Source organism: Entamoeba invadens (genome assembly GCF_000330505.1).
Source record: "Entamoeba invadens IP1 unplaced genomic scaffold scaff_1105074726617, whole genome shotgun sequence".
Lineage (NCBI taxonomy): Eukaryota > Evosea > Mastigamoebida > Endamoebidae > Entamoeba > Entamoeba invadens.
Window position 1 is genome coordinate 40,443 of NW_004440240.1, and position 14,693 is coordinate 55,135.

Below are 14,693 nucleotides of genomic sequence, written 5' to 3' on the forward strand. Positions count from 1 at the left end.
CATTTTTCAAAAAAAATGTAGTGTACAATTTTTAACTGTTTTTGATTCTTTTATATTATATTATTATAATAATAAATAAATATATATTTTTTAAAAAATTCATTTTACTTAAAAATTAACAACAAAGTCAATTTTAAAAGCGATTCTAATTGACTGGAATATTAAAAATAGAAAACAAAAAACCATATTTAAATCCATATTTGTTTAGGATCAAACAAATACAATAAGAAACACTGTTTGTTTGTTTCACTTAGAAAAAAACCAATTACACAACACAGCTTCGCAAAAAGTCAATCAATAATCTATCCTTACGAACTCTATTGGAGTTGTTGTGGCTCTTAAACATTATGATACAATAAAAATACAAGAAATGGAAATAATGGAAATGGAAAAAACAATAGAGACGGACAAGATGTAAATGGATTTGCTGTTTTGGAACAAGAGTTTTATTCGAGTAAAAAACAAAATTGGACGTAAATATGGTACTTATTATATTGGTATTGCAACTTCTTTTGAATAAGTTTAAAAAGATACCTGAAAACTTGTTACCTCGAGGAAAATACACAAAAAACATCTTCAAAACTGGTGAACATTTGTACATTAAGTAGACGAGGAGCCAAAGTTCTTGATTGTGTGGTTGTTCTTTTAAAATTGCCCAAATGTTACAAACACGACATTGGCATCTTACTGAAGTTAAAAAAGCACACGGCATATTTTCAACTGCTAGCAATATAAGCAATGGCCATTGTATATTGTAATTAACTTAATTACTTATTAAAAAAATATTTGCTATTTTTCTTTATCAAGTATAAATATAGTAATTATTTTAATACTATTAATTTATAATAATATTTTATCTTTGTTTTAAAAAGTTATATTATAACTAGTATCAAATAGTATTACTATAGAACTATTAATATTGGTTTTTAATGCCATTTGAAACCAAATGAAACACAATGTACTATATTTATTAATAAAGATATTATTTTATGTTAATTTTAAAGTTATTTTTGAAATTAATAACAAATTATACTAAACTATAATTGAAAAGAAACTATTTATTAAAGCGTAATGTAGGTATTCAAATGAATGAAATTAAAACCACTTATTGTTATATTGATCGAGCACTTGGCTGTTAGTAATAGACGTGTCAATTGACATTAAATACTTCAATTTTAACATTCTTTCATTTACAAATTTATTTTTATTTTTCTGTTATCAACATTTACTATTTTATAAACACAACACTCTACTATTCATCATAAGCATTTCACATATATGTTGTTAATTCTTTTAAAATAAATAATGTTTATAAACTCAATATTCTTTAATATTAAAAAACAATTAGACAAGATACTTTAATTTAATAAAAACATTTGGTATTCGATCTTTATTTTGTGTATTTAGATAATAAAAAATCAAATAGTTCGAGAATTATTTTGAAATATTGTCTTATTGTTTTGTTTTTTACGTTTTATTTGATGCCCGTTGTTTACACATAGTTGGAGTTATTTTTTGTCCACTAAATAATATTAACAGTAATACAAATACAAACACTGTATTTTTTGTCCATTTACAATGAACGAATAACTTTTACATAAAAATTGAATGTTTATCTTAAAAAAATCGTATTAAATTCATGTTTTCGTTCTTTATAATTTAGATTATAGATTATTTAGTTATTTTTTGCATTTAAAATTGAAGAAGAAAATACTTGACTCACATCTCAATAATTTTTAAATTAAACTCAATGTTTAAACAAACGTTGTTACTAAGTTTTATACTTGCATTGACTGCGTCAAAAACAATACAAATCAGTTTAACGGGAAGTATCACCTCCTTAAAATCAGCATCTTCACAAGCAACACCAGGAGATGTGATTGAATTTATGAGTGGGACATATCCTTCACAAGTCGTCTACACCAAGATGAATGGTACATATGACCGCCCCATTATCATTCGATCTGCTCTCAATGCCAAAGTAATTTTCCAGACTATTACAAATGAAAATGTTTTATTTCAACTGACCAATTCATCGAACATATTAGTCGAAGGTCCTTTTATAGTTCGCAACGGCGTTGGTCACACTGTGACGGTCAAAAATTGCACGAATGTGACATTTTCGAATTTCAAGATCTACAATTCGACGAATTGGGCGATGTATGCTTCTGGCACCAATGTGACATTAAAAAACAATTTTGCGGACGGCTGTGTCTTAGAAGATGAAAATTGCACACAGAGCAATTGGATGCAGTGTTTTGTAACTGGCGCCATAGATGCAAAAGTGCCTATTTTGTCGAGTAACATTTATATCGAAAACAATGAAATAATGAATTCGTGGGGCGAAGGGATAGACATCATAATGTGTACTTCTTGCATAGTGAGGAACAATTATTTACACGATAATAAGTGGGTGAATATATATGTAGACAACGCGCATAACACGATTATAGAGAACAACATTATAACATACAAAAGTCTCTATAAATGTAGTCGAAGAGAAACAACACACGCAATTGGTATTGGAAATGAAGATTGGCCGCCTAAGTTTATATCCACAACTAACATTACTATAAGAAATAATCTGATTTGGGGAAGCACATTTGGGATTGGGTATTGGGGGTGGAGCGATGTGGCGTATTACAGCGACATTGTGATAACTAATAACAATTTCATTCATATCAGTCTGGCGGCTATTAACTTCAATTCAGACTGCTTGGTGAAGGGGAAGACGAAAAATAATCAATTCAAAAATAATTTCATACACACGAATTATACATGGTACGCAGTGTTCATTAACGACACTCAGTATAACACGTGGAACATCTCTGATAACGTCTATCTATCCAATTTCGAAAAATTGAAGCCGGACACGTGGAATGGAAGCGACGGAAATGCACACTCAAAACAGTTCAGATTGAATGAGACTTCGTTCAATTTCTTTTTCGATGGAGGCGTGTTCAAAAATTGTACGAATGATAGTTACTATCAGTGGGATGTAAAACCTTACTGCTTTGTACCACATAAAGAGTCGATTTTGTATCACAATGGAGTGTATGTGGGATACTCCGATTTGGATGGAAAAATGGAAACAGATTATTTTGAATGTATGAGAAATAAAATGAAACCAAGTATTGGGTTGTCGGAGGGAATGTATGCGTGCAGTTTGAATGCGACAGAAAAACTTTTTATCAGTGTCGTGATATTGTTCGTAATACTTTTTATGTGATTTGGTACTTAATCTTTAATTCTAATTTAATTCAAAATTTTTAATTGTTTTGTGTAAATGATTAGATCATTATTGACATTAATTTAATAATGAATTAGAATATAAATAACACACTATAATATTGTTTGTAAGCTTAAATTTGGCATATTGGAAAACCCCATTTTTGTCATAAAAAGCAAAACACAATTTACTAAAAAGTTAGGTAATAAAAAATAGTAATTGTCATTACGAAAAATAATCAATTATCACAATAGGAATTAATAATTGCAGATAATACAGGATCGGTTATCTCAACATCGTGTGTAAATTTATCGTCGTTTTTTAGTGTCATTTCAAGAGTACAACAAAAAGCAATATTCAACGTGTGAACATGATAATTGGTACAGTTTTGTTCTGAAACAATAGAAAATATATACCGTAAATCTGGAAATAAATGGTTCATTTTTTTAAATCTTCCATAAATTAATGGTTCAATTATCATGTTTTTAACGCAAAAACAAATAAAAAACCCAAAAGTGCAGTTTTAAAAAACTAACCAAAAGTGAAAACAATTTATAAAAAATAAAACAAACAATTAATTCAAATATTCATTTGGAATTGATAAAACCACATTTTTCATTCCTCAATGGAAGAAAAAACAACTTTTTCCAAAGCCGGATTCATATTAACCCTTTTCTCCTCTAACGTACCAGCACAAATCCCACACCTGAAAAAAGACTCAACAACAGAGTTTTTGATTTCTGTTGGAATTCTGTTATAGATCTGAAGAGATCTCATAATACACTCCTTCCTTTTTTCTCCACGGGTCACACGACCTGCACGATTGCTATTTAAATTGTACCATCTCAAATACTCTTCCTTTGATTGTGTTTTAAACCATCCAAATATACCATAATCCAACGGCTGACAGAAACCCGTGGAGTTGGAAGGGAGTATAAAAATGTCAGCGACTTCAGCCAGGCTCTTAACAACGTGTTCCGTGAGATGGGATCCATAACCATCACATATTAGAGCTACCATTTCAATATGGTGCTCTTCCATATAAGGACGAAGACATTTTTCATTCCAAGATACCATCAGCTCCTCGTTCATTTTCCCACTTTCATTGACTTCCACTATTGCATCACATTCAAGACTTTTCGGCACTTTTTTCAATTTCCCTAGGATGATCATTGGTTTCAACACGTTTCCGGACTTTGACACTGCTGCCACAAAAGAAATTGTTTCCTTCTCGTTTCCGAGAAGAAGCGCGGAAAAATGTTGTTCTCCACTTTCCGTTATCGTGTAGTTTCCTGCATCTGTCAACTTTATAGCCGTTTCATCCATGTTTATTATTGCGTCATCTTCAAAATATTGACACACTTCACTCATTGTGTTGAGGTGGTTAATCGTTTCCTCTCTCTTGTCGACTTTGTTTTCCTTTCTCGTTTGTATGATCCTGTTGTTGATTCTTCTTATGGACAGATGTTTCTTTTTCAAAAATGTGTATAACCACTTGTTTTTTGACAAAAGTGAAGGTGTGTGATTTGGAACAACTTTTGAGCAAAAGTATTGCATCAATATTTTGGTTGTAACGATTTTCTTTTTGGCTCTTTTTTTGTTGACAAAACGTGCCAACTTTTCGTAGTGTTCAACATTTTTTGGTTTCCTCCCCTGCCCATTCAAATTGTTTCTTATATTTTTATTCGCTTGCACAATAAACACATCATATTGTTTGTCCCATCTCAATAGAGTGGTAAATTTTATTTCCAAAATAGTTGCTGCTTCCCTTTTGCTTTTACCACTTTCAATCAACTCTCTGAAAGATCGAATTTTTGCAATTTTGAAAGAAAACGTCTCCCATCGTTGACAGGTATTTATTATTTTTGAATGTGGCGGAAAATTAATTATCGTTTTGTCAAAGTTTGTCTTTGTTTTGAGAACTGTTTCGTTTTGAATTTCTACTGTGTTACTTTTTAAGAAAGAGGTTCGTTTTTGCAAATGATGTATTTGATTATTAAAACATAATGTGGTATTTGTTTACAATTCTAATAAACAGGGGTCTCCAAAATCGTGTTGTCCAAAAAGAAGGTAAAAAAGAGATGAGAATGACTATAAACTCATGTTCATATGAGCAAATTTCTTTTTTGGTTAAAAAGTGATGACGCGTGGATTTAGGCATACGATTTTGGAGACGTCTGCTAATAAATCACACATTTTAAACACCCCTTCTTTTTCTTTGATTAATGTGCCTTATCTAACATAAATTCATTCTTGTTAAACTGAAAATGGAAGAAACTTGGTATCAAAAGGATGTTTGGGCTTTATAATTAAACCTTTTTCATGCGTTCTTAAATAGTGAATTATTGTTCTGGGGATTACACACCCAAATAACATTTTTCAAAGATACTTTTGGTGGTTTATTGGTCTTTTTTTTGAAAAGTGTTGAGTCAAAAAAGCACATTCTGCATTTTTGGGAATTTAAAAATGTTATTATTTTAGTATCTTTTTAAAAAAGAATCAAATTTAAAATTTTAGTTTTTTTTAATTGTTTTGGAAATGGTGAACCATTTATTTCCGGATTTACGGTATAAACTGTTTCTAATAAATCGATAGTGAGAAATTTTGAAATTATCGCACATTTTCGGGTTTTGTTGTTTTAATAATAAGTCCTATATTTTGGGAAATATATTTCTCCTTCTTTTTTCTGTCATGTTTTTACTTGAAAAAAATATTTATTTTTATTTTCAGTCTTTTTTCTGTTTTTTTGCAACGTTTTTACTCGAGATATTTTTGTTGGTTATTTTCCTGTTAAATAAGTTCAAAAATGTACTTCAATTTTGAATTGTTTTCAGTAGCAACAAATTTGTATTCATAACAACAAACCAAAAATGTTGTTATAATCAAATGAAAATATTTTTTTGAAATAAAAGCTTTTGGTAATGAATTGAAATTAAACACTAATAATTAATATAAAATTGGTTTCAAGAATAAAATGATTAAGATAAAAGAAAATTAACAAATTGACGACTTAATAAAATAATTACGTTTTGAGATGATTTGAATGTAAAAAAACAAAAGATGTAAAAATACCAACGGCAAAACAATATAAAATTAAAGTTAATCGTCTTATTTATTAGTTGTTTGGTAAATGAATTTGAAATTTAATTTATGTTAAACGAACAAAAATACTAAAAGTTGGTAATAAAAATTCAATTTTTAATCTTAATAAAATAAATGAACAAAATTGATACCCTTATAGCTGGAGCTTTACAAAAAAGTAATTCATATTCTGTTATCACAGAAATGATGAAAGTGTCTCCGAACAGAATTGCGCGAGTAAAAAAGATGATTGAAGACAAAATCGCCATTAAAAACGTAAAAAGAGGGAGACCCACTAAAGTTACCAACAATGTTATCGATAAAATCGTCAAACAAACTGAAAATGATCCATTTTCAACTTGTTCAAAGATTGCACTAAACAATCACTTGTCCAAGTCAACAGTTTACAACTTAAGAAGAACACACGGATTTAAATATTGCAAACAAAAACCAACTCAAATTCTTACACAAAAACAAATTAACACAAGATATGATTTTTGCAAAAAATGCTACAGAAAAGAAATCTCAGAAAATGGCAAACCGCGATTGTTTCTGACGAATCCCGTTATTGTTTATTTCCAGACAAATCATATTGTTGGAGAAGAAGAAACACGTTTGGTGAAATGTTAAAAAAACATTAAAGTTGCAAAAACCAAAGCCAAAAGAAAAGTGTTAATTCAAAAATTCAAAAATTACACTGGTCAAACACCAAAATACAATGCCAGTATAATGGTGTGGGGAGCCATTGGTAAAGACTACAAATCGGATTTGATTCTGTGTTCTGAGAAAATGAAAGCGGCAGATTATTGTCGAATGCTTGAACACAATGGAATTTTCGAACACATGAAAAAAGAGAGAAAACATGACTTTTACTTTCAGCAAGATGGGGCGCCACCTCACAAAGCAAAAGAAACAGTAAAATGGATTAAAAGTAAAAAGGTCAAATTGCTTGAATGGCCATCATCAAGCCCGGACTTGTCACCAATAGAACATCTGTGGGGAATTTTGGAAAGGAGATTAAGAAACGAAAAAAGTGTTTTCAGAACCAAAAAGTTGTTATTCAAGCATCTTAAAAAAGTTTGGAATAATATACCATACTCGATTATTAACAATTTGATGAATTCGATGACTTACAGGTTCGAAATGTGCAAAAACGAAAAAGGTGGACCTATTGGACATTTGAGCGATTTTAAACAATACCAAAAAATTGAAAAACAAGATTGGTAAATTAATCTTAGGTAATTTTGTTTTAGATTAAATATTTTTTTGTTAAAAAACATGGTATAACAATTACAATTTAACAATATCGAAATAAAAATAGATTAAGATGTTTTCCTTTAACATTTGGTTTAAAATAGTTTAACATAAAACAAGTACTATCGATTTTTTGGAAACAGTTTATATAAATAAGCAAAAACGTATTTTTAGTAAAAGATTGAAAAAAAAGAAAAAAGAAAAAACTAATGCGGGTTTCCTCAATTCATTTGTGCCAGATTTAAGCGTTCAAACAATATATTACGAACATTCAAACGTTTAAAATAATCATAATTGATGAATATTTTTTATTTTTAACTTATTTAGCATAAAAATAATAAACTTGTTGTTTAGTGTTTATTATGAACACCATTAATAATCACTGTTTTGTTACAACATCAATAATTGTTAAATAAAAGCGATTATTTATATATTTTCATAATTAACATTCTACCATTTATTTAATTAAAATTGATATGGATTATGTGTTTTTAGTTTAGAATTATTAAACTAAAAACTGTTTATAAAAATTCAAATTAATTATAATTGTCTTGCATTATGCAAAGTGTCCATTCCATAATTTTGGTTTTAATTAAAGGAAAATGCATATTCAAAAACAAAAATACTAATTGTACATCAAAATGATTAACCAGTTGTGCGACAAATAGACAAGTTTGACAATAAAAATAACGAAAAATAGAAGCCTTTTTCTGTAATAGTATATATAAAGTTATTTATATTTTTAAATTACACTATATTATAGTTAAACATTATTATTATGTTTTGTCACAACAAATAGACCAAAAACTTATTTAGTCTGAAGTTTCGCAACGTGTAGTCTGACCATAACGATCAGAAAGCGGATAGCATCGAAGAGCATCTTTACCTTTAACCTTTTTGTGTTCATTAACAAATTTCAATTGAGTCAATTCATTGAAATTAGTGATATTGACATTCTTAAAAACAAACAAATCTTCAAGAGAAGTTGGAAGTGTTACATTCATAGGTTCATTAGAATCAATTCTAAAAGTAGTCAAATATTTCATTTCACTTACATCAAGTGATACGTCTTTTTCATAAATGTCCAATCTTAACTTAGACATGGCATAATATTTAGTGAGTAATTCTCCTTTGTTGTAAATTGATTCGCATATTTCCATTGGAGTAACATTTTTAGGTAACACCAAAGGATAACCCACTGAATTAGAAGCATAGTAAGTATAAAAAACGTGATCATTTTGAATTTGTTTTCTGATGTTCTCAAAATACTCGTAACGTTCGGTGTCTCCTTTATATACACGAATTATTATGTTAACATTGACCTTTCCATTCTGTAGAATTTTTTGGACACTGTCCTCGAGACTTGCGAACAAAAAGTCATTGTAATTCTCTGTTACATCTATTTCACAAAATTTCAAATTGGGGAAATGAGCGATATTATTGCCCAAGTTTGAGTAATCATCATTAGTACTCATATATGCTCGGACTGTGTGAGTATTTGGTTCTTCGGCTAGTTCATCATAAACTCGGTAAACGCTGTCCATGACCATTTCAAAGTAAGGGGTTTCTTCACACTCTGTGTACTCATACATGTTATCTTTGTAAATAACTCTGACATTTGGAACGTTTGATATAACGCCATCTTTAAGGTTCTTGACACTATTGAAATCAATAAGAAGTGTTTTTAAGTTTGGCATACACTTGATAATGTGTTTAACTTGATTTTCAACGTGACCCACTGCCTTGATATTCCATGATTTATTTTGAGTGTTTCAAGGGCACTACGAGCTGCTTTACTGATAAAGCAAAACTTGTATACTTCTTCTTGAGTAATATTCGCAGCTAGATTCTCTAAACAGACCGAGTCAAGTTTAACCATGATTTTAACCATTATTTGTGAACTTAAATAGGAAAAACACGTCACTATTAATTACACACATTACAAAAATAAAATTTACATATATTTATTTAAATAATCAATACACAATTTATTTTTGTAATTAATAATTTTAGAATTTGTTAAACATAAATTTATTTTTATGTACTTTTTGTGTAATTTTAAGTGAACTGTCAATAATTACACACAATTCATTTATTTGTTTGAACGAATTTAAGTTATAATTGTTTATTGTTTATTTACAAAACAAATATATCAAGAGATAATAATAACATTCAATGTTATTTAAAAGTATATCATATTAAGATAATCAATATAATGATCAATATTATTTTCGAAAATTAAATACAATAATAATTTGTTATATATTACACTCATAAAATATAGACTTATATTGAATTAAATTAATTGTATTATCTTTGTTAAATTCAAATTTTTGATTAAATTAAATTATATAAAAATACTAAAATCCACACTTAAATAACATCAAAAGTATTGTTAACATTTTCAAAGTCGGAATAAATAAACTTGAAGTAGTAGAAGTAATAGTCGTTATCCAACAGTTTCAAATAACAACAATACCTAACAACAAATCTATAAAATTTACATTGTGTGTTGTTGTTAATGTGTTTTTGAGTTAAATTAATGTTATACCAACATACAACATTTAGAAAAAACTACAATAAATTAACTTGTTTAATAGTTCGTGATTTTTAGAATCACATTTCGATGTCTACAAATAAAAATGATTATCACTTTAAAGTATTATTATTTCAGAGAGTTTGGTACATTTGTTCACAAAGCTTTAACTAATTTTTGTAACAATAAAAAATTCACAATTTTTAAAGTTGTAACATTCACAAAATTTGTTTTCTTTCATCAACTGTTCTATAATTGTTGTTATTATAATTAACTTTTTAATTATATATTCAAAAAAGTTTGTATTAGATGTTTATATAGTTTCAATTGACATTAAATTAAAAATAAATTAAAGTAAAGAGCATCTGTTTTGAGTTGGTTTCTTCGAGTGAGCATCATTTTTGGGGGAGATGACAGCTCTAACTGCTTCATCAAAAACCAGTCTTAAATTCTTTTGTGTGAGAGCAGAGCATTCGATGTACTTCACTGCATTGATGTCTTTGGCTTTTGCTTCACCCTGTTCAGTGGTGATCGGGGATATCTTCTTTTCTTCGAGTCGCTTTAATTGATCTTTGTCTTCTCTCATGTCCAACTTTGTCCCAACAAGGAGGCAAGGAGTCTTGGGGCAATGATGAACAACTTCGGGTTGCCATTTTGATGAAACGTTGTCGAATGAAGGCGGCAAGACAACACTAAAACAGATCAAAAAGACATCTGTTTGTGGGTATGACAATGGGCGCAATCTGTCGTAATCCTCTTGCCCTGCAGTGTCCCAGAGTCCAAGATTGATTGGTTTTGAGTCAACCATCACTGTTGCACTGTAATTGTCAAAAACTGTTGGTATGTATTCATTTGGAAACGCGTTGGTGGTGTAACTGATAAGAAGACATGTTTTCCCAACAGCTCCATCGCCAACTATGACACATTTAACTGCTTGCATTTTATGTTTGGTGTGTTTTGGTGTCGCTTAAATACTCTTACCTTAATAACAATTTCTATAATTTATTATAAATAAACTATAATAAGTAAATATAATAAATCTATTTTTGCAAACGGGAAGACTGACTCAAAAACTAAATATACAATATGTTAAATAATATATTACAACCTTTTGATTAACTAACAGTTTTTTTATGATTTTACATGTAATATATCCCACATATTACCGTTTGTAATTTTATACAATTTGGAACAAATATTAAACTATCAATAGTTGTATAGTTTAAAATAAAGACTGTTGTTAAGTTTGAACAAAAAACAGATTACTTTCGTTTTACTGGTTTTATTTTTATTAATAAATAAGAATCGACTATTCGAATTTGTAAAGAATATTCAAAACGATGAAAAAGAAAAACTTTTCTATATCACCAATATTTCTTTTCTATTTAACTTTGTGTTTTTATAAAAATTTAATTGAGTTGTAAATTTGATATTTCAAAACGTGTTGAATAAATGACCATCTGCATGATTAATTATAAGTTATGTTTACGTACATGATTTTTTAATTCAACATTCAAATAAAAAATTTTAATATGTTCACAACAAAAGGTAAATACTGAAAAACAATAAGATGAACCACTACAATTTATATATTATTGTTTTGATATTTTTAATAACAATTGATATTTTGGATTAAATTTGGCACATAGTTGTAAACATTATACTTAATACAGTGTTTGCATAAACTCCTTTACAGTTTAAAAAGCGTTCAAAAATATATATTAATTAGGACAACATGGACTAAATGTGTTGATTTAAATTGTAGAGTTTGCACTTCAACAACAACTTCACGTTGAATTGCTCATAAAAAAGGATATTACATAGACGGTAAGACATGTAGTGCTTATAAATAAGATTAATTAACAACAAAAAAATAAGTGTGATAAATGAGAAACTGTATAAAAGAATTCTATGATGACATTAATGGCTTTCACTATGAATTTTCAAATTATAAATAACAATCATCAAATTTAATTAAAGTGGATTTTTAAATTTTAATTTATATATTTTAATAACAAATACATATTTTAAAGTGTTATGTAAAGTATTTTGCGAACAATATATTTTACTAAATAATTCTGAACTATCTTTAATATAACAAATGTGTTGTTAATCAAAAACATCATTAATGATCATAATTTAAATTTCATATTTATTCTATTAATAAATACGTTAAAAATTTATTTTACTTGATTATATAAAAATGAATATAATAAATATAATAATAAAATGTATGCTACTGTTTACCACAAAGGCTATTAATTTTCTGTAAATAATTTTTTCAGTTTAAAATGGTAATTTGTATTTTCTGTGTATTATGATTTTATTATTTACAAGTATTTGAACGTTAAAAACGGTTAAATGAAAATTGCAGTTTTTTATCCTTTCTATTTTTTGACAATTAGAGTTGTGGTTAATAATAATTACAATAATTTTTGACCTGTATATTAAAATTGACAAATAATTTATTATGATATACAGTCAATAATAATACTTCAATTTTCTAATTTTTCATAAAAATACTTTTGTTTTTTACTTTAAGTTATAAAAATAAAACAAGTCATTCATTTTATTATATTAAAAAATGATTTAAAACACAAAAATGTTTCGTATGAAAATCTTGTCAACCAATTTGAACATTTGTAAATTAGAAAATCGACAGTACATTGTTTGACAGCTTTATTGCCTTTTGGTAAAAAATAAAAGACTGTGTTTTGGAATACAAAAGAACTAGAATTGGCATATTATTCTTTGTAATATGGGTTGACAAAAATGGTGTTTTTGGAAAATTTTAGGTTGATAAATTAACAGTATGTAATTCTTATACTTTTGGTTACACTTCCTTCATATTTTCTATAATTAAAAACAGAGTCTTAAATTTTTAAAATTGTATTTATCGACAAAAAACTTCCTGTGATGCATTTTTACTTCATAACAACAACAATGGTATGTTTATATATATAAGTATCACGATATTTGAGTTCATAGAATAATGGATCTGACTTCACAATATTAAAAGTGCAAAAATAATTTATTGTTTATTTATATACCAAATATAAAATGGGTTGTCAGATAAAGGGCGATTTGTTGTCAATAGTATTGTAGTGTTAAAGTAATAAATTTTTATATTATTTTTTTATTGTCTGTTTTTGAACAAAATTAATGTTGTTATTCTATTTTTGATTTTTTATTATTATAAATACACCAGTTTAATTATAATATTGTTAATTTTAAATGTTATGAACATTAAGTTATTTATTAGAACAAAAAGACGCCAAAAACTAGCGACGAAAGTGGTATTAGTACATTGTCATACTCAGGGATTGAGTAAAACTCAACCACCATCCCAACCAATGCTAAAAGTGTTGTGTAGAAGAAAAAGAATTTGTGGAATATAATATAACACATAACAAGTGCTCCAATACCACCAAATATAAATACAGCAAGAGAACCTTCAAGTGTTTTAATTCTTCCCCAAGGGGTTGTTAACTTGACTTTACCAATTGACTTGCCAATTACTTCCGCCATCCCATCACCACATAAAAGAAGACTTATTCCAATGATAGCTGGTGGGTAAGTTCTCCAAAATATAAGTGCAATTACTGAGATGGTGACACAGTAATTCAGTGGACCATACAAAAATTCTTTGTGGTCGTTTTGTCTACATAACACAACTTTGAGCACTTTATACAAACTGCCGTTGCAATACCCTTCACCCATCACAAAGAAAATAAAAGAGTAAATCAGACAATTAAAAGTCCCAAGAAAGCGACTTGTTAGATCATCCGGATACAATGGCCAAAATATCATTTGACTCAATCCAAAAGTAATATGGAACATCTTTCGAGAGTTGTGGCTTGCAATCAAATTAAACTTCCGTAGTGTGTAACTGAAAAGAATGAAAGTGTTTGACACAACAAATGAAATGACAAACAACAACAAACTGACAAGAACCATCACAATAGGTAGTATTTCAGAGTTTAAATATTCACTTGGTTTCCCACATAATTTCGTTAAATGTTGTTTTGTGAATTTTCATTGATATGAATGGTTAATTATTGGGAAAACATTTTCTTTATTTCAAAAACAATAGATAAATTTTTCATACACTTTACATTTGAAAACGAAAGGAAACAATTACAACAATGTTGTTTTACATAAATAATATGATTTGGTAATATTAAAAATATATCATATTGTTAAACATAAAATCATTTCAATAGGTATGAATTACAATATAAATAAATCAAAAGTATTATAATTAACATATTTTGAAATTGGTATTACAAATAATTACATCATAATTTTCAACAAATTTGTTATTATTTTGGTAAAGAAATAATAAAAAATTAATGTAATTATTTTTACAGTTAACAAAATAGTGTTTTATAACACTTTGGAATTTTCATTTTTCCAATTAACTATTTTTTGTTTAAAGATTAGCCTAATTGTTAAATTCTTCATAACTTTATAATTTTGTTTCTGATTTGTACCATTTTTAAAATATAAAGCAATTTGTAATTATTGATGTAAAAAATAGTAGAGTAAACGAAAATTCTTTTTTTGCAATTTGAAGAAAGTTGCACAATTATT

General features: G+C 27.7%; 4 protein-coding genes across 4 annotated transcripts; 1 reads left to right on the plus strand and 3 right to left on the minus strand.

The window, feature by feature from the left end:
• Positions 1-1,750: 1,750 nt before the first annotated feature.
• On the plus strand, positions 1,751-3,229 carry EIN_192820 (hypothetical protein; the record flags this gene model as incomplete). The annotated part of the gene is made up of 1 exon (XM_004255396.1): positions 1,751-3,229. One exon carries the CDS (start codon positions 1,751-1,753, stop codon positions 3,227-3,229), a length of 1,479 nt encoding a protein of 492 aa, XP_004255444.1.
• Positions 3,230-8,376: 5,147 nt separating this feature from the next.
• Positions 8,377-9,261, minus strand: EIN_192830 (hypothetical protein; the record flags this gene model as incomplete). Its single annotated transcript, XM_004255397.1, has 1 exon — positions 8,377-9,261. One exon carries the CDS (start codon positions 9,259-9,261, stop codon positions 8,377-8,379), a length of 885 nt encoding a protein of 294 aa, XP_004255445.1.
• Positions 9,262-10,449: 1,188 nt separating this feature from the next.
• EIN_192840 (RAC GTPase, putative) lies at positions 10,450-11,040 on the minus strand (the record flags this gene model as incomplete). The annotated part of the gene is made up of 1 exon (XM_004255398.1): positions 10,450-11,040. The coding sequence occupies one exon, from the start codon at positions 11,038-11,040 to the stop codon at positions 10,450-10,452; it is 591 nt and encodes a 196-aa protein (XP_004255446.1).
• Positions 11,041-13,358: 2,318 nt separating this feature from the next.
• EIN_192850 (hypothetical protein) lies at positions 13,359-14,057 on the minus strand (the record flags this gene model as incomplete). Its single annotated transcript, XM_004255399.1, has 1 exon — positions 13,359-14,057. One exon carries the CDS (start codon positions 14,055-14,057, stop codon positions 13,359-13,361), a length of 699 nt encoding a protein of 232 aa, XP_004255447.1.
• Between the last annotated feature and the right edge of the window lie 636 nt (positions 14,058-14,693).